The sequence below is a fragment of the Lotus japonicus genome, chromosome 4, assembly GCF_012489685.1.
Source record: "Lotus japonicus ecotype B-129 chromosome 4, LjGifu_v1.2".
NCBI classification, from domain to species: domain Eukaryota; kingdom Viridiplantae; phylum Streptophyta; class Magnoliopsida; order Fabales; family Fabaceae; genus Lotus; species Lotus japonicus.
The window spans coordinates 29621345-29641864 of record NC_080044.1 but is presented as its reverse complement, the minus strand read 5'-3'; the positions used below and the strand labels follow the sequence as shown (position 1 = coordinate 29641864).

At 41.4% G+C, this 20520-nt stretch overlaps 1 protein-coding gene across 1 annotated transcript; it reads right to left on the bottom strand.

Moving 5' to 3' along the window:
- Positions 1 to 7418: 7418 nt before the first annotated feature.
- Positions 7419 to 9898, bottom strand: LOC130715642 (squamosa promoter-binding-like protein 1). Its single transcript, XM_057565758.1, has 4 exons — positions 9289 to 9898; positions 8140 to 8214; positions 7943 to 8050; positions 7419 to 7851 (listed from the first exon to the last, which is right to left on the bottom strand). The coding sequence occupies exons 1-4, from the start codon at positions 9412 to 9414 to the stop codon at positions 7705 to 7707; spliced, it is 456 nt and encodes a 151-aa protein (XP_057421741.1). The 5' UTR covers positions 9415 to 9898; the 3' UTR covers positions 7419 to 7704.
- Between the last annotated feature and the right edge of the window lie 10622 nt (positions 9899 to 20520).

Sequence of the window (20520 nt, the reverse complement as noted above, 5' to 3'; positions counted from 1 at the left end):
CTATCCAGGATTCGCCTCTAAAATATCAGCTGCGCCATCTCATTTTTTCACTCCTTCTTTCGCTCCTCTGTGTCGTTCTCACGAAACTCCAGTACCCTTTCCCAACCACCAATCTGTCTGGTGATTTCAGCCTCCTCTTGAAGGAGCCCGCCTAGCTCCTCCACATACTCCAGAAAGATGTGAATGGCCGCATCCAGAATTGGGTTCAACTCCATTACCAGCAACCGACAGACTAATTGACGGATGTGGCCTACAGACGTCCTCCGGAAATACAAGGCGACATACAGATTCTGCTCGAAAGCTCTTTCTCTCAATTCGTTCAGAGCTCTCTCGTAGTTTGCCATAGATGATTCTTTTCAAGTTTGTTCCTCTCCCTTAGATAACCCTGCTATTTATATTCATGGAACGCTTGCTAACTTTTAACAATGAAACAACTTCCCGAGACTTCGCTACGGAGGTCATCTTTGAATGTCTTAAATTCACTTGGCCGGTGGTAAACGATGGTCCTCTGACTAGGATTAAAGGATGCGGTGTTTCGGGAATGAAGGTCAGGAATTCGCAGGTCGGTTGACCCGCTCGTTCAAGGCCAGGTCTCCAGGGCTCATGAGGAGCATGACTCCAACGGGGAAAAGCGAGAGCCCGAACGTTGTTATGAAATTCTGTGTAAAAAAAAAAGGGAGAAGAACTCAGAATCTTCGTTGAAAGTGGGCAGGAAAATTAATTGTTATTACATAACTAATTTAAGGATCAGTAACATTTTTATCTTGTTCTACATCTTCTTCGTTCTTGAAATGCTCGGCGACCAAGCCCGGAGGATCGTCGGGGCCAACCAGTCCAGCAGGAGTCACCTTCTTGAACGCTCCCATTTGGTTGAGGTCAATTCGGGAATGGAGGTGTTGAACTTGAGTTTTGGCAAGGAAGAAGCCACGCCCATGCTCGAAGACAGCGGCAACGACGACATCTGACCTCATCTTCTCTTTTAAGGCCTTCGCGTCAGACTAGGCTTGGGTTTCTGCCGCAGACAGAGCTTCGTTTTTCTTCGCCAGTTCGGCACGGAGGGTTTCCTGTTCCTCGCCCATTGAAGAAATGGTTTGATCCTTGGAGGCCATCAAATCTTCCTTGGCGTCGATCTCCAACTTCGCTTCCTGCTGAAGTTCTGCAAGGGCCCCTTCCAGCTCCGAAATTTTCTTGTTGCGAAACTCCAAACTGACCTCAGAACGGCTAATCTGCTCGGCCAGCCCTTTGGAAAAGGTGGCTTCTTGGGAAGCTAGCTTGGCAAGAAGCGCCTTGCGCTCTTCAAGGAATCCAGCGTTGAGGGCGCGAAGGCGGGCCACCTCCGACCGTAGCGCCTCGACGTCTTTGGTGGACCACTTATAACGATGGAATGCATGGAGCACCATTGCCAAAGCACCCTCGGACACTCTATCCCGGCCCTGTTGTTGAATCACTTTGTCCATCCTCGCGACTTGTGCCGGTGTCAAAGATAGGGAACATGGCAATCCCCGGTTTACAGAACCTGGAGGCGGGGGCAAATTGTGTCCCCGGGGTGGCGGTGGCGGCAAGATGGCAGAGAGCGTCGAGCTTTGACCAGAGAGTGGCGGGACGACCGTCCCCTCAGGGGGCGATTCACCAATAGGATCGCCCCGAGTGTTGTGCGAAGAAGCTGGAGTCACCTTGGGAGGTATGCCGGGCTAAGTCGCCCTAAGAATCTCTTTCGAACCAGGAGGGGCCGTGACGGCAACATGGATGTTTTCCCCGCCAGAAGAAGAGGTAGAACTCACGAAGTGTGGCTTCTTGGGAGGCGGGCGAGAGGCTCGAGCTCCCTCGCTGAGAGCTCGTTTTCCACCCTCACCCGCCGGGGCCATTGTGGAGGATGTCTTGTCGCCCCTCAGGTTGACCCGGGGGGGGGGGGGAATGGGATGCTCTTTTTCTTTTCAAAGGCGGCCAGAAGGTCCGCACTGGCGAAATTCATTCTCCCTGAAACAAAATTCAACAAAAAGAGTCAGCAAGGGGAAAGAAGTGTCAAATAAGCAAAGGATAAGGGTCAAAGCAGAGAAGGGACAAGAAAACCAAAGTAAGCAGGAGTTGATGAAATTTTGGCTTTACCAATCACGCGAGAGCAGTCTAAAACCGGAAGTTTAGCTAGGAAGCCGATAACAACTTTGTCCTCAGGAGTTAGGGAGTCCTCAGGTGGGTCGATTATTGAGGATACTTCTTGGGTCTAGTAGAGCGGAAATCGGGCGGTTCCGTCCTTCAGGGTAAAAATCTCGGGGTATTTGTGAGATACCACGATTTTGAAATACCTGCGGGGGAGGTTGGTTGGGATTGTGGGCCAAAAAGGGTTGAAGCGTTGGCGGTTGGGTCTGGGTTCTAGAGAAACCCAACTGCGTGGTGGTGAAGGCTGGGCGGATGCCCCGTAGAAATAAAAACAGTGAGAGGGCTCGGGTTCTTGCTGGATTGCTTCGCATAGGATTTCAAAGCATCGCAAGAAGGCCCAGCTGTTGTGATGAAGCTGACATGGGGCGACGTTGATGCTACGAAACACGGAGCAAACAAACGAAGAAAAGGGAAATCTAATTCCCAAATTTGGGAACATGTACTCGTACACATAAAAGAAGTGAGGCTGATCCGTGAGGTGGTCAGGGAGGCGAAGCCAAGGGCGCTCGGAGGCTGAGCAACCACCGTAGTACAGAATGTGGTCAAGGGGTTTCTAATGACATAACCCACCAGACTCTGAAGAAATTTCGTAGACGGACGACCACTGTTCTAAGCTGGATGGCTGGATGGGAATCTTCCCGGCCGGTAAGCCCCTTGCCATAGGAACTGGTAAGGACTCTGAAGACTTGGCCCGGAAAGCGGCAATGTCTTTTTTATCAAGTGGAACTCCCTCGGGGGGGGGGAAGAGTCGACGGAGGGAAAGTACCGTAGAGGGGTGGCAACGGTGACATTGCAGTTGGAGTTCTTGGTTCGGCTTCTCGAAGACATTAAAGGAAAGGGCACAGGAAATGAAAATACTTTGAAGTTGTAAGGACTCACCGGAAGAGAAGGCGGCGCGTGGAGCGTTGAGTGAACTTAGGAAATGGTGTGTTGAAGGGTTTTCGCTTGCAAAAAGGGTGGCCAGGAGTTGGGGTTGTGAGAGGAGTAAGGGATGGGGAAGCAGCGTCTTTATAGGTGAGGGATGATGGTGATCAAGGGGAAACCTGGGGGGAAGTTCTGTGGGCAGTTGGGAAACGTGGGGGAAAGGTGGAAAATCGTGCACCATACCGATGAAGAAATGATTGCAGTTGCGGGATTTTGGGGAGTGGGAATGTCGCAATAAATGGAAACTACAACAACTGAAGCTAATTGGTTCAAATTCAAATTGACAGGCTTTTGCGGGGATTTTGAAGGGGCGTTACAAGGCAGGCAGTTGGGATTCTGCAGACCTTTTCCTGCCACGTGGCATAGGCCTAATACGCGTCAAGCCACCGCGACTCATGACCCATGCATAACAGCAACGAGGCGAGAAGACCAAGTGTGGAAGATGGCTGTCGCCACTAGCTCACTTTGTGGGCTCGTTAGGAAAATTAGTCCTAGGCTCTAGTTATCAAGCCATGTTGGCAATTGTTTTGATTCATTAGACTCGGCTTTGGGTAGCTTATTCATGATTGTCGCCTTGTGTTTTTCCTTAAAAGACACGCTCAGCTCTCATGCTTCGAGCTCGGTGTCTTGTGGACTGGGCGAGACCCTGGGGTCCCTCGCCCAGGCGCGCCAGCCTGGGGCGACATGCGAACCAGGGAGTTTGGCCTTCTCCCGGGAGGCCCAACTGGCCCATTAGGAGAAGTTAAGGGCGCCAAGCCCAACTCCCGAATCTATAAATAGGGAGCGGTTACAAATTGTAAAGGACTCTTAGCTCATTTGAAAAATAAAAGACTTGAAATTCAGTTATTTTCTTTCTCTAAGCGGTAACGCGCTCATTCTCTCTAGATTCTCACATCACGATCCTCTCACTATGGGTACCGTACCTCATCTCTATGTTCTTGGATAGAACAAATTGCTTGAGCAATTTCGAGACATGAGTTTGGTTTGTGAGGAGACTTCCTATGGTGTTAAGCTTGGTATGTTGAAGCTCACCAGTGGTATTCTGGATGAAATTCGAGAAGGCCAACAATCAGATTTGAGTTTGGTGGACAAGTTGACCTTGATCAATCAAAGTAGAGGAGTTGATTTCCGAATTGGTGAGGATGGTATTATGAGGTGCCATGATCGGATTTGTGTTCCAACAATACCTGATTTGAAGAAGAGAATTTTTTAGGAAGGGCATCGTAGTGGTTTGAGTATTCATCCCGGTGCTACTAAAATGTATCAAGATTTGAGGAAGTTGTTTTGGTGGTCTGGAATGAAGAAGGAGGTTGCAGAGTTTGTGTACTCATGTTTGACTTGTCAGAAGTCAAAGGTGGAACATCAGAAGCCTCTTGGTTTGATGTAACCATTGTCTATTCCTGAATGGAAGTGGGATAGTATCTCTATGGATTTGTGTCAGGTTTTCCTAAATCACCAAGCAATTGTGATGCCGTCTGGGTGATTGTGGATCGTCTGACAAAATCTACTCATTTCATTCCCGTGAGAATGGATTATTCTATGGAGAGGTTGACAAAGTTGTATATTGAGAAGATTGTCAGCTTGCATGGTATTCCATCTAGTATTGTGTCGGATCGTGATCCGAGGTTTACATCTAGATTTTAGGAGAGTTTGCAGAGTGCCTTGGGCACAAAGTTGAGGCTGAGTTTTGCCTATCATCCACAGACAGATGGTCAGACAGAGAGAACTATTCAGTCACTAGATGATCTCCTGAGAGCTTGTATGTTGGAACAAGTGAAGGTATAAAAAACGATAGAAAAAGGGGGGTTTGAATAACATTTTCAATCTAAAACTTTTCCCACTTGAGATTTTAACAAATCTCTTCAAACACCGAAGATAAAAGGTGATTTCTTCCTTCTTAGAATGAAGGCAAACCACTAATCAGAGCTTGTTACAACTGCACTTGCAACCTGCAAAGTGACTAACAATACAATGACTTAGTTATCACTAAGATTCAGTCTCTTAGTCCTCTCAAGGATCTGACCAACCTTGGTCTCCTTAAGGAAAAAGAAACAACTGTTTGAAAGTTTGGGTTTACAGAGAATTACTTCTCAAAAACCTAATAGTAAACCCAATAAGTACAATATAAGGAAAGATTGCTTAAGAGAATGTATGAATATTGCGTGAGCTTAAACAAAGTTTCTTAAGCGGCATCTTTCATCTTCAGCCTCTTTATGTACTCCAAGGATTAGGGTTTGGAAGTTTGCATGGAATGCTACAGTTGGAGGGCAGATCTGGGTTTTCCAAGTTCTGCTGAGGCTGAATAAGTTAGGTAAGGTCGTCAGGAATAGTACAATTGCTTTTGTACTTTGGATAATGACATGACCTTTATCCTAGTTGACTTCTGATCAGAGCGACGCTTCATGTTGGAACTTGTGAAGTTTGGTGATCAGATTCAGAGGGAAGCTTGGATCCTCTGACCTTTGTACCTTCTGCTTCTGGACTCAGAGGAGAAGTACTTGGTCTTCAGAGCCAGCTTACTCTTGGACTTCAGAATCTTCACTACTCAGCTTCTGGACCTTCAGAGCTTCTGGACCTTCAGAGCTTCTGGACCTTCAGAGCTTTTGATCCTTCAGAACTTCTGATCCTTCAGAACTTCAAGTGACCTGAATCCATATCAGAGCTTTACTATCTTTAGATCTTCTGAAGCTTATTCTACTGTTCAGATTGAACATAGTGAGTGCGAAAGCGTTGCGTAGGTTACTCTTTGAGCATAGTGCTTCTGATTTATGTGTAATTAGATCAGAGTCAGAGCCTGTCATTAAAACACTCAGAAAACAACGTTAGAGTACCATAATTGTTCATACACAATAGTTAACATGTAATCATCAAAACATAGAGTTGTACTACTTGATCAAAACTTGATCTTACAATCTCCCCCTTTTTGATGATGACAAAAACAAGTATTTTGATTAACAATTCTTAAACAATAAACTGAATTCACTCAGATTTTAGAGAATAGAGATAAAATTATCCTGAGGTGAATGGTTTATGTGGCTCATTCTGAATCCAAGTCACAGCTTGATTCTGAGCTTAGCTCCCCCTGAATCTAAGACTTAATGAAAACATTAGTAATATCTAGATTCTGAGCTAAATAATAAAAGAGTTCAGAGTGAGAATTTATGACATAGATAATATGTGAATATCAGAGCGCATAAATATTCAGAGTCAAGAGCAAGGTAAAAGTATCAGAGTCAACCGATTTAGCATACCATCACTTCAGAAGAAGTGAAAATGTATTCCTTGCAAATGCCCACGGACAGATCTATGGTCATAAAGAGTGGAACTCTTAAATTCTCCAAAAGAAAAAGAAATCACACTAACACAACTTACACATCAAAAACTGGTTGTATACTCCCCCTTTTTGTCATAAGCAAAAAGCATGGGATGTGAAAAACTTAGCTTGAAGTACAAGGTACTCCCCCTTAGAGAAGGTCTAAGTTTAAAAAGATGGAGAAAATAAATAAAAAGATTAAAGAAAACGTATTTAATTAATGCGTATGCAGAAGATTAAATGAAAGAGTGGAACGTTTACTACCGGCCAAGGAGTTAAAGGTAAGCATCTGTTACCAATAAACAATCCTCGAGAAACTGCTTCAGCATTAACTTCTAGAGACTGAACTGAGCTTATAAGTAGCGGTTAAAGCATGACAGTCTTCACATCTCATTTGCACTTGAAATCAATATTGCAATGGCATCCTTCATAGCATACATCGAAGAATTAAGGAAGAAAGCCTTTGATGAAGATCTCTTCATCAACGTGCGCCATCCAGAGGAGCCGAGTGTCTATAGTCTTACAAACCAGCTACTAGGCATGGCTTCCTTGCGTTTGTAGAGGAGCTTCAAGATCTCTTCCAGCGGGAGCTGGATAACCACTACTAGAAAAACTAGTTTTCACATCGGGTATTTTTGAGTTTTAACATCGGTTTTTATCCGATGTAAACAATGTTGATGTGGTATCTCCTAACCTTTTCACATCGGGTTTATAACCGATGTGAAAAGTATACCTTTCACATCGGTTAAGTCAACCAACTGATGTGAAATGTACACTTTTCACATCGGTTCAATCAGCCAACTGATGTGAAATGTACACTTTTCACATCGGTTAAGTCAGCTAACTGATGTGAAATGTACACTTTTCACATCGGTTCTGTCATCCAACCGATGTGAAATGTATACTTTTCACATCGGTTAGACAAAAAACCGATGTGAAAAGTATACTTTTCACACGAATTTGACCTGAATATACATATTTTTTTAATGAAAATTTATTAAAATAAAAAGAGATCTTGAGAACACACTCTCTCAAGTGAGTTAAACATCCAAGGTCCCAGCAAAAGAGAAAACATAATAGCCTAAAAGAACTAGAACAATTCAGCAATTCTAGTTCTTTAAATGAAGTTAAACAGCAACTGCTCATGAAATTAGGACAAAATAGTTAAACACAACAACTCAGCAAAACAGCAACAGTTCAGCAAATTAATGCTCCAAGCAGGAAAGCCACCAGCACCATAAGCATAAATTAGGAGAGCAGCGGAGGTGAGCAACTTTGAACCCTATAAACAGATGCAATAAATACAGAGATCAACAATCCATGTTATAAGGTAAGAGACCATTGAAAATGAATGCCATCTGATGCTGCACCCTGATGTGAACCCATCCAGTTCTCCAAAAAGTATCATCTGAGACATCCAGTAGCCTACCCAAACTAGAAGTCAGATCATAGCAAATCTGCAAAATAACAACCAGGTCATGATAGTCAAATTTAAAGAGAAATAACCACCCAGGTCATTTGTCAATAACTTAAGAAGAAAAAGCTTACTTCCTCCCAAACAGCTTCAGCCTGGCGCAGATAAATTGTCAAAACAATACAACCAGGTCGTATGTAGCTTTCAATATCAGTAGGACTGTGTGATAACCAGTCAAGAATCTGGCAATTGAAATCCTCAGTGTGATTAAATTTGGAGAGAAACAAATGAAAAGCAGTTACTCGTAGCTGCTTTGGAAAGCTTAAAGTACCTGTGCTCTAAGTATAAGAGGAAAATCACTCGGCTCTTTACCAAAGAGTTTGAAAACAATACGATCTGTGCGACACTGAAACGTGGAAACAAAAAACTAACAGTTAAATGATGACAATTTCAATATATGATAAATTTAACAAAAAAATGCGTTGTTCAAAAACCTGGGTGAAAAGGGGAAATAATTACCCCATTGTTATTGATTTATTCTGTTATATTTTCCCAAAGTCCTTTTTTTGTGAGAGTGGGGTTTTGACTATGAGAGCTTATTTAATCAAATACTGGAAGCAGTGAGTACCATAAATTCCATATATGAAGGCAGGCAATGATTAATTAATAGGAATACAGACAATTTGTTTTTGTTTTTCAAACTTTTGCCTCAGCAACTTAACTACTTAAGCAAGCAGCATCACATTTGACCCTAAGGAAGGACCAACATTGTCTGAATCTTTCTCACTACCATAACTACTGGATGCAACAACACCATCAAGCATCCTCAAGACAGGTCAATGGGGATAAAAGGCTAAATCCAGACAAGCTATTTAAACCAGGATTTGTGCAGGCATATGTGTTTCTATACAGTACACTATATGAAGCAGCATAAAGACTGGAGACGCATCCAGTAAGAACTAGAGTGATCAAATCAGAATACTCATATATTCATATCAAAGTTTCTATGGTTTCCTGTGGAGGTCAAATATCCTGGGATCAATCCCTCCAAATATGCAAAGCCAGTCTTTTCCAATCCTCTCCTAAGGTCTCAAAACCCCCCTTCAAATAAATATATAAAAAAACTCTAGACCCCACCCCCAAAACAAAAAAAGACCAAATTTCATTCTTCATATATTCCACAGAAATCATGCAGCTAAACCAATTAAAGATGACGGTAATGCTACTTTCGGAGCATGACTAAATGAAATAGTTCATTTTTTATAGTCATACCACCAAGATGGAATTGTGTGTCAAGACATCACCAAAAAAGTCTAATAACCAAGACCACAAACAGACTTGTAATTTCAGTAAAACATCCTCAATTTTCTATACAAAGTTACACAATCAAGGAGCCAAGTTGTGCACTTGAGTGCAAGGAAGGTATTGAAAATTGCAAGTAGAGAAGCCAATTCAAAATAATGAAGCGCATCGGACATACCTGAGCTTCTCCAGTGGAACTAGAAGGGGAGTGGGCAGATCCAGACTGAATTTCTACTTGTCTGAGGTGGACTTGACTGATGGGAATCTTGTTGTGTCCATGGGTAATCAAGAGAGCTAGTGACATGATTAGTAGTTCCAGGCAATCTTTCTAGATCTTCTATGCCATCGTCTGAGTCAATATATATGTCATTCAAATCAAAATTATTCATCTTGATTTGTCCAGCGGTACTGTCTCTGGCTTCTGCGTAAGCTGGAGGAGTGTTTGAAATGCTGGGCTTTATATAAGACATGAGCTGCTGATCAGTAGCCCTAGCATCATGTGCATGCACCACTTCTTGTTGCATTTTATTCATAGATACAGTTTGATGTTGTCTTATATCAGTTGGAGAGCCTTGAGAACCATTGGAGAGTAAAGTTGGCACCATCTCTGACTCCCTAGATGAACCCCCTTCTCTCAACAAATTCTCTGGTTCTCGCAAAATGTTAGACAAGTTATTGCCCCCTTGTTCACCATTCCGACTAGCAAGACTCCTTAGAAGATGAGTCAGTAGATCCTGGTCTGTAGTCTGATCCGATCTGTCAGCTAAAATTCATTAAACATGTCATTATCCATCCCAAAAAACCTCAGTTAAAGAAGAAAGACCAACAGAGAAACAAATACAGGAATTTATCTAAAATGCAATTTCACCAATTGCAGTAATAATTCAAGTATCTCATTGTTATAAAAAAAAAGTCTCCTAAGTTCATAACATCCCACAAGATTGACCTAAAATTTTATGATCACCTAAAATGAAATATTGTTATGATCACCTAAAATTTTATTGCATGGCAATTGCTGAAATGCATTTATTGCCCAATGGAGGATGTGTCCTCTGAATTTATCCTTAGAGAAAAATCATGTGTCTCTGCACTGTGTGCTTTTTAAATGGCACTTCAGAAATCGTTTAGAATATGGCTTTGGGCTTTTGATTGTGATTTGTGAACTTGCTCAAAGAATTGACAGGTTTCCTTAACAAGCATATTAGTTTAAATGATCAAGAGAATTAGTGCTAATTAGATATGAGACTTCATGTTTCTGAATTATTACTTCTTCCCTTTTCTTTTCTACTTGTTTCATCCCTGAGGAGATATTCTTTTGGGTTTGGAGGGAGTGCTTGTGGTAGGTGTTGTATAGGGTGTTTGTGATTTTTTATAAAGAGTGAATGAGTCATTACAAGGAGGCAACACAAAGCCAAAAGAAAAAAACTTAGTATAACCCTGATGTAAAAACCCTGATGTGGAATGTATATTTTCTACTGTTTCAGCATCCTCTCTCTCTCACTTACCAATACACACATGGGCATACATTTAACCTAGTCTAATTTTACTGGTTTCCAACACACCATGATCAGTTTTAGGTCTGCAATTTTATTTCAGTTGCACTATTTCTTTGTCCATTAGTTAACTTAGTATAACTAAATCTTTGATACTTATTAGTGTCATCACCAGATGCTTGTGATAAGCACTGATCTTAAGATACACTTAAGCTTGTTTGGCACCATTAATACTCATTAACTCAAGCAACACCAGTACTTTTTCAGTTAGATTAATGATTTGAGGATATCCGCTCTGTTAAGAGACCACAAACATGAGTGAAAAAAGAGAAAAATAGGGTGTTTATCAGTGAACAGAACTAGAGTGATTTGTAGACAAGCATAAACTTAGGTGAACAGAACAACACAACAAACAAGCATAAACTTTGTAACATCTCGATTATTCGACATTAGAGTAACTCAGGACAATTGAATTAAAAATTAGAGCAATATCAGTGATTATTCTAAACGTGCCTTCAGTCTTTGATGGAATGTCGAAGCAGGAGCGGCGACGAGTCACAGCAGGAGCAGAGTCGATTCAAAGCAGGAACGGAAACTGAACAAGAGCAGGAAATTGATTCAGTTTCTGAGAAAAAATTGTTATCAGAAATTGTAACAAGTTACTTTCAAGACCATTTGGTCCCTTAATTATGAAATTATGTATAACAGTGTATACTTGAGATACAAAACAAACACAATTTTCCCAAGTCAAGCAGATAAGTACAGGATATGTAATTCAGCACTAACTTAAAGCATAGATCATAAGATATTTCAAACTTTAATAATTCAGCACAAAGCTCATTGTCTCTGTGAGACTACTCCATAACCCTAGAATAGAACCACAACTACGATTTGATTCCTAGCTCATGATATTGATCAGCTTAACTTTTACATTCCCCATAAATTTAGAACAATTTGAGAAAAAACCCTAATTGATCGAAATGAGAAAACCAGAGCATGAAAATTGAAAATCGTGAATAACACAAAACCAACGGAGGAAACAAGATAACAGAGGAGGAGAAGAAGTAGGAACCTGGTGCGAGCGAACGGAAGAACCAACGGCGCCACCACATAGGAGGAATTGATGTCCCGCTTTAGAAATCTGAAGTGAGTGATGGGTACAGAGAGGAATTGAGTGTCGAACCAGGAACACAAAACGCAGGTAAGTTTAAGCAGGAATCTGGTGCGAGCGAACGGAAGAACCAACGACGCCACCACCAACGGAAGAGTCGAAGAGGTTTAAGATTAGGGGTTTGATGGGTACAGAGAGGAAGAGGAAGGGGACTCCGCCGCCAAGATGGCCAAAACCAACGGCGCCACCACCAATGGCAGAACCAAACGCACAGCGGAAAGAGGGACTGATCGAGGAAGAAAAGACCGAGGAAGAAAGCTTCTTGTTTTTTCGTGAATGACTGAGGAAGAAACCTTTCAGTGTTTGTGTAAAAATTAAAGAAAATAGGGACTTTTCCCAACGGTTGTTATATAACCGATGTGAAAACTAAAGAAAAGAGAGACTTTTCCCAACCGTTGTAATATAACCGATGTGAAAACTAAAGAAAGATGGACTTTTCCCAACGGTTGTAATATAACCGATGTGAAAAGTACTTCATTAAAATTTCAAAAATGCCACCGCTTTTAGCTTTCACATCGCTTATTCTAACAACCGTTGTAAATAATGTTTACTAATTACTTTTCACATCAGACATATTCCCAACCGATGTGAAAACTATCATAAAAGTTCACTAAAATTTCAATATTGCCACCGCGTTATCTTTTACATCAGGTAATTGATTAACCGATGTGAAAACCCTGATGTGAAAAGTCTTTTTTCTAGTAGTGAACTCTGCCAAAAGACAAGCGACGGAGACTGCACACGAGACAATGGCGGAGGGTCCTGAGAGGCAGGAAGTGCGCTAGAGCTTGATCCAATTAGAGTATAGGCAGCATCGTCTGGAGCTTGAGAAAGCAGCGATGCGTAGGCAGTGTAGATCATTGAGGAAAAATCCTCCTTTTTAAATGTATGAATGCAAATGTATGAATGATGTTATTAATAAAAGAGGTTTGTTAGTTGATTAATGCGTATGAGTAAAAACTAAGTAATGATGAACAAGTAATTATGCAAGCACATGGGAAATAAAAACGATAATCTGATAAAAGAAACAGAGTTAAAGACGAAAAACAAGGCAACAAAAGAAATAAAAACAGAAGAGAAAAGAAAGTTCCTAAAAACTAAGGCTTGGGTGTCCTCTTCAAAAGTTCTGTGCACATATCTTGAAGTCTCTGGAGAAGAGCCTCTTGAGAATCAAGTCTTCGTTCAATGAGATCAAGTCTTGAGTCTGACTGAGCTTGAGCAGACGGAACAGCTTGATCAGAGTGAGCAGCTTGAGCAGAGGTGGAGGCAATATCAGTAAATGGAATGATTCCAAGTGCTTGATTCCTAAGAGCCTCAGCTTCAGCTTGTAGTCTAGCTGTTTGTTCCAGAGCTTCCAGCCTTGCAGCTTCACGTTGTTCAGCTTCAAACCTTGCTGCTTCTTCTTCTTGTTCTTTCTTCTTCCTTGCTTCTTCAATAGCAGCATAAATGTGGTCTCTCAACTTTTGTTCATTCAGCGCTTCTCTTCTTCTGAAACGCTGGCTAGCAGCTTCAATTCTTTGATCCCTTTCAACAGTAAGGAAGCCCATCATCATTGCCACTTGGTCAAGCATCCAAGTGCATAGACGATCTCAATCTTCAGCAACCGTGTCTGGTTTCTCACTGAGGTCAGCGCGACCATGCACATTGCGAACCCTTAAAGATGCATCATGATTAAATAAGTTGATGCAATCAAGCAGGGTGGTTGGTCTAAGGTGGGTATAGGGAACAATGGAGAGATTGGTTTCAGGTGAAGAAGGATAAATGCTACTAGTAGCTTCAGAGACAGCCTGAGGAGAACCAATTTGCAGAGTTTGAGGTGCAGAGGTATTGGTCTCAGGGTTTGGATGAGAAGCTTCAGTCTCAGGATTTGGAGATTGGTCAGAGAAAGATTTTTCATTTTGAGGTGGAGGAGAAAGAGGAATAGGTGGTGGTACAGAAGTCAGAGGGACCGCTTTGATTGGAAATTCAGGAGCAACCAGAGGTTCTGGTCTTGGTTCAGGATAGCGGTTTGGGCTTGGAACTGTGTGGTAATATTCAGGAATTTATGAGAGCCTTTCACTAGCAACTTGAAAGAATTGTCGATCAGTTTCAGAGTTGTTGGAGGGAGAGGAAAGAGCAACATTGGTAGGAAAGGATACAGAAGGAGCAGGAGAGAGAATTTCTCTATCAGAGGGTTCCTGATTTGAGTGATCAGAGGGTTTAGGCTCAGAGTTAGACTTTTCACTGGTTGGCGTCTCTAGAGCTTGTGTTTCAGAGGCTTGTGGTTCAGAGGCTTTTGGAGTGTATGGAAGTATAATGGGTGAGGTTGGTTTAGTGGACTTGGGAGTTTGGAGCATTTTCCATAGGGGTTCTTCCTCAATGGAGTTGAAAGAATGAAGGCCTTGGTGGTGAAATGTGAGAAGTTGATTCATCAACTGGTGAAGGTTCAGGAAGAGGAGAAGGTACAAGATTGCATCCAACAGGAATTGAATCAATCATATTCAAATCATCTTCATGTGAAAGAACAACAAACTTACTTGAAACTCTGGCTGCAGATCTGGTTACTCTGGTAGGAATCGCAGCTTGAGTAGGCTCCAGAGTTTGTTCCAGAAGAGTGACTTGGGTTGCAATTCTGACCTTCTTTGTCTACTTCTGAGGTGGTGGATCATCATCATCATCACCATCAGAGGGATCATTTGCTTCAGAGGTGTCCTCTTGCTTCCTCTTGGTCTTCTTCTTCTTGGGAGACTCAAAGTCCGGAGGTTCTGGAAGATTTCTGAAGAACTCATCCACATCAATTTCATAACCTTGCTTCTTCAGATCATCAAGGTAGAACATGATTGCCTCTGGATCATCAGCCTTTGACCAGAGAGGGTAGTCCTTCAGAGGGACTCTTCTTTTCGTGACATCGGGCTTTGTGGTTGCAGAGTCAGCTTCAACTTTTGTATCTATCAGGCCCATCTTCTTCATTGATGTAGGGGTGAAGACATCTACAACAATGATTGTTAGGTCTTCAGTGCATCCAGCCTTGGTCAGAGCCTGAATTAACTTGCTCTCAATGAAGACATCAGATAGAATTCTGCCAAACGGAATATACTTAATTGCAGACTTGGGTGAAGCAGTAGTTCTTGATTTTCTAATACAGTCCTTCTGATAAGAGAACAGAAAGTAAGGAAGACAGATTTTGGTGTGTTCCTTGATGAAGTACAGCAACACCTTCTGAGTGAAGTTGATGTAGTCTGGAGAACTTCCCTTTGGCCTTTGATTGATACAGTTCAGTACAATCTTGTGCCAGATCCTCAGATCTGGGTGAAGATCCTTTGTCTTGCAATCAGTTTTACCTGGTTTCCAGGTAGAGTACAGCGCCTTGTTGACCATTTCTTTGGTCTTCTTCTTGACCTTTGATTCCTGTAATTGAAATCTGTAACCATTACTGGTTTCTGCACCTAGAAGTCTGGCAATCGATTTCTCAGTAATGGTGATCCTCTTTCCAAGCACATAAGAAACCACTTGAAGCTCATCACAATCCGCATGCTTCCAGAATTCCTTCACCAGCTTCTCATAGACTGGACCAGGTAGTCTATGGAAGTACCTTTCCCAGCCTTGAGCCAGCACTTCAGGACGAAGATCAACCCCATTTGTAGCAATGTTGTTGAGGTCAAAACACCATTCAGCAAGAACTTGAAGTTCTTCTGGGGGAAAAACACATGTGACTGCACAACCTCATTGAGCAATAGGAATAACATCCCTTGTTTCTTGATGTTCTGCTTGAGTAGCTTCTGTTGAACGAAGAACCGGACCAACTTGACCTGTTGCAAGACCCACTACTAGATTAGGGAATACCCTTCCATCAGCAGAATCAGCCCTTTCTGCGGAATTAGCCCTTTCAGATCTTGCCATTGAATAAGGTTGAAGGTTGAAGGTTGAAGGTTGAAGGTTGAAGGTTAGGGTAGAAGAGGGATAAACGAGAGAGAGAAAGTATAACAGAGAAGATAAGGGTTTTGCAAATAGGAGAGAGAGACGAAAATAAAAAGTGGTAGAGAACGTGTGTGCGTAGTGGTTTTAGAAAGTAACCGTTGTTTGTTGTAAAGCAAAAGTAAAATCAACGGTTGGAAATTAAAGACATGATTATAAGCAGTTAATACACAAAACACACGGTGGAGAATAAGCACATCTACACTCATTACAACAGATTATCCGAAGGGCACAAGGAACGAGGCATCAGAATAAACTGACACACGTTTGTTGTCTTATTTCAGAGTAAGCACCAATGGGTACTTAGCATCTGACAAAGTTATCTTCTGAAAAAGACATGTTCTGATGAGGAAGCATCATAGTCAGAGGTTCTGATCCATCTTCATACTAGACAAAAGTCCATATTCAGATTTTTCAGTATAAAACTAAATCTATCCTCTGCTAAGGGCTTTGTAAAGATATCTGTCCATTGATGGTCAGTATCAACAAACTTCAGAAGGAGTACGCCCTTCTGAACATAATCTCTAATAAAGTGATACTTTACCTCAATGTGTTTTGCCCTTGAATGTAAGATTAGATTCTTACTGAGTGAGATTGTAGCAGTATTGTCACAGTAAATTGGAATATTGCTCTCAAGGATTTGATAATCCTCTAGCTGATGTTTCATCCAGAGCATCTGAGTGCTGCAAATAGCTGCTGAGATATATTCTGCCTCTGCAGTGGATAGTGCAATAGTAGACTGCCTCTTGCTTGCCCATGAGACTAAGTTACTTCCCAGAAATTGACAATTTCTAGAAGTACTCTTCCTTTCAGTTCTATCTCCAGCATAATCAACATCACAGTAACCTGAAAGCTTATACTCTGATGTTTTCTTATACATCAAGCCAAGGCTAGTGGTACCTTTCAGATATCTAAGAATTCTCTTAACAGCAGTTAAGTGATTTTCTCTTGGATCTGATTGGAATCGAGCACATAAATGTACACTAAACAGAATATCTGGCCTAGATGCAGTTAAGTATAGAAGTGAACCTATCATACCTCGATAGAGCTTCTGACATACTTTTCCACTGGCATCTTCTTTCTCCAGAATGCATGTAGGATGCATATGAGTCTTAGCAATCGTTGATTCTGGCATGTTGAACTTCTTCAGAAGTTCCTTTGTGTACTTTATCTGATGGATGTAAGTTGCTTCTGGTTTTTGATCAACTTGTATTCCCATAAAGTACTTAAGTTCTCCCATTATACTCATTTCAAATTCAGCATGCATCATCTCAGAAAATTCCTTGCAAAGAGATGGATTAGCAGATCCAAGTATAATATCATCAACATAAATTTGCACAATTAAGATATCATCTTTGTAAGTTTTGCAAAAGAGAGTTGTATCTACTTTACCCCTTACGAACTCATTTTCCAGAAGGAATGAGCTAAGTCTCTCATACCATGCTCTGGGAGCTTGCTTCAGACCATAGAGAGATTTCTTCAATTTGAAAACGTGGCCAGGGTTCTTCTCATCTTCAAAACCAGGAGGTTGGTGCACATACACTTCCTCTGAGTTGTAACCATTCAGGAAGGCACTCTTAACATCCATCTGATGAAGAATTATGTTGTGATTCACTGAGAATGAGATCAGTAGTCTGATAGCTTCCAATCTTGCTACTGGAGCAAATGTTTCAGTATAATCTATTCCTTCTTGCTGATTGTAGCCTTGAGCAACTAGCCTTGCTTTGTTTCTGACTACATCTCCTTTTTTCATTCAGCTTGTTTCTGAAAACCCATTAGGTTCCAATGATGTGAGCACCTTGAGGTTTCTTGACCAGGTTCCAAACATCATTCTTGGAAAACTGATTCAGTTCTTCTTCCATTGCCAGAATCCAGTCTTTGTCTTGAAGAGCTTCATCAATTGACTTTTGTTCAATTAAGGATACCAATCCTATCAAACTAAGCAGAGTCTCTTCAAAGGGTCTGAATGCTGATCTGGTTGTGACTGGTTCATCTTTGTTTCCCATAATCAACTCCTTAGGGTGAGAGGCAATAATTCTGCTCTTCTTCTGAGGCTGTGAATCAGAGGGACCAACTTCCTCTGGAGAGTCTTCCTCTGGCTCAGCTTCCTCTGGAGCTTTGCCTTTATCAGAAACATTTATACTCATATCTGCAAAATTTTCAACTAGCTTTGACTGATCAGAGTCAAGCTTATCATCAAATCTAACATGAATAGATTCCTCAATAGTTTTAGCATCAGTATTATAAATTCTAAAGCCTTTAGAACGATCAGAGTAACCAAGTAATAGACATTTAGAAGATTTAGAATCAAACTTATGCAATCTATCCTTAGTATTCAGAACATAGCAGACACAACCAAAATGATGAAAGAAAGAAATGTTGGGCTTTATTTTCTTCCACAATTCATAAAGAGTCTTATTCAGAATTGGTCTGATAGAGATCATGTTCTAAATATAACATGCTGTGTTTACTGCCTCAGCCCAGAAGTGCTTTGCCATGTCAGTTTCTTGAAGCATGGTTCTAGCCATCTCTTGAAGAGTTCTATTCTTCCTCTCAACAACACCATTCTGTTGAGAAGTTCTAGGACAAGAGAAATCATGTGCAATTCTATAGGAATCAAATAGACTCTCAAACTTGTCATTTTCAAACTCTCCACCATGATCACTTCTGACACGCACAATCCTGCAAGCCTTCTCGTTTTGCACTTGGGCAATAAAGGTAGAGAACACAGAATGAGACTCATCCTTGTGGGATAGAAATTTTACCCATGTCCAGCGGCTATAGTCGTCAACAATGACCATCCCATATCTCTTGCCACCTATAGACTCAGTTTTCACCGGTCCAAATAGGTCGATATGTAGAAGTTCCAACGACCTTGAGGTGGAAACAACATTCTTTGCCTTGAAAGGGACTTTTGTAAATTTTTCTTTCTGACATGCTTCACAAAGAGCATCTGAAGAGAACTTCAGAGTGGGTAAGCCCCTGACAAGGTCATGCTTACTCAGCTGAGAAATTTTTCTCATACTAGCATGCCCTAACCGTCTATGCCATACCCATTGCTCCTCATTAACAGAAAGAAGGCACTTTACTTTCTGAGTTTCCAACTCAGATAATCTGATCTTATAAGTGTTGTTCCTCCTCTTGCTGTTAAAAAGAACAGAGCCATCGATCTGACTTACAACCCTGCAAGACTTTTGATTGAAGATAATATCATAACCCTTGTCAGCTAATTGACTTATTGACAAGAAGTTATGATTTAAGCCATCTACCAACAAAACATTATCAATGCATGGACAAAGCACATTTAAGTTCAGAGGTTGAGAAAGAAGTGAATACCTCATTTTCATCGTCATAGTCTGGATCTTCTTCTGATGCAGATTCAGAGTTAGTTGCTTTTTTTGACTCTGCTTCCTTGTCCTTGACAATAGCCATGAGTCCTTCAACAACTTCTCAATCAGAGTCAACATCCTCTGACTCTGATTCATCAAAAGTCACCATGAGACCTTTCTTAGCTTTGAAATGCTTCTTTGGCTTCTTGTCCTTTTTCAGCTTTGGACAATCACTCTTGTAGTGCCCTGATTCTTTGCATTCAAAACATGTGACTTCCTTTGATGAAGACTTCTACTGACCAGAAGAGGATTCATTCTTTCCTTTGTTCTTTCCAGAGCTTTTGTACTTGCTCTGCTTGTAATTCCAGATGCGGTTAAGCTTTCTGGAGATCAAGGTTAACTCATCTTCATCAGAATCTTCAGTGTTTTCTTCAGATTCTTCTTCTTCAGCTTGGAGAGCTTTAGCCTTTTCAGATTTGGATTTCAAGGCTATAGACTTCTTCTTCTAATCTTGATGTTCAGCACGCTTCAGTTCATGACACTTCAGTATGCTTATGAGTTCTTCCAAACTCATCTTCTCAACATCTCTTGTGAGCTCCAATGAAGTTATCAAAGGCATCCAGCTTTCAGGAAGACCTCTAAGAATCCTCATGACATGATCAGCAGTGGTGTAACTTTTGTTGAGGGGTCTTATTCCAGCAATGAGCAACTGAAATCTGGAGAACATATCCTCAATGGACTCACTGGGTTCCATTTGGAAGGATTCATACTTCCTGATCAAGGACAACGCCTTTGACTCTTTCACCTTCTTATTTCCTTCATGGGTCATCTTCAAGGAATCAAAGATACCCTTAGCATACTCACGATCTGTAATCTTTTGGTATTCTTCATAAGAAATAGCACTGAGAAGAATAATTCTAGCTTTGTGATGTAGTGAGTAAAGCTTCTTCTGCTCAGCAGTCATCTTTGTTCTGGAGATCTTCTTGCCATCACCATCAACTGGACGCTCGTAGCCATCCACTTTAATATCCCAGAGATCTGCATCAAAGCCCAGAAAAAAGCTTTCTATCCTGTCTTTCCAGTACTCAAACCTTTGACCATCGAACATAGGAGGCTTTGCACTGTAAACATATTTTTGCGCTTCAATGGTGGTAGCCATCTCAGTTTTTCACACCGGCCGGATCACTGAACACTGTTAGGTGTAGTAATCAGAACTTGCGCTCTGATACCAATTGAAGGTATGAAAAACGATAGAAAGGGGGGGTTTGAATAGCGTTTTCAATCTAAAACTTTTCCCACTTGAGATTTTAACAAATCTCTTCAAACACCGAAGATAAAAGTGCTAAGATAAGAGTTGAGGAAAGCACACAATGATTTTATCCTGGTTCACTTGATAAATCCCTCAAGCTAATTCAGTCCACCCGTTAAGGTAATTTCTTCCTTCTTAGAATGAAGGCAATCCA

Coding starts and splice junctions, on each gene's coding strand:
- LOC130715642 (XM_057565758.1), bottom strand. CDS start 9,414: ATGTCACTAGCTCTCTTGATTACCCATGGACACAACAAGATTCCCATC. Junction 8,051..8,139: donor CTCTTATACTTAGAGCACAG/GTACTTTAAGCT, acceptor TTCAATTGCCAG/ATTCTTGACTGGTTATCACA. Junction 7,852..7,942: donor CTGAAGCTGTTTGGGAGGAA/GTAAGCTTTTTC, acceptor GTTATTTTGCAG/ATTTGCTATGATCTGACTTC.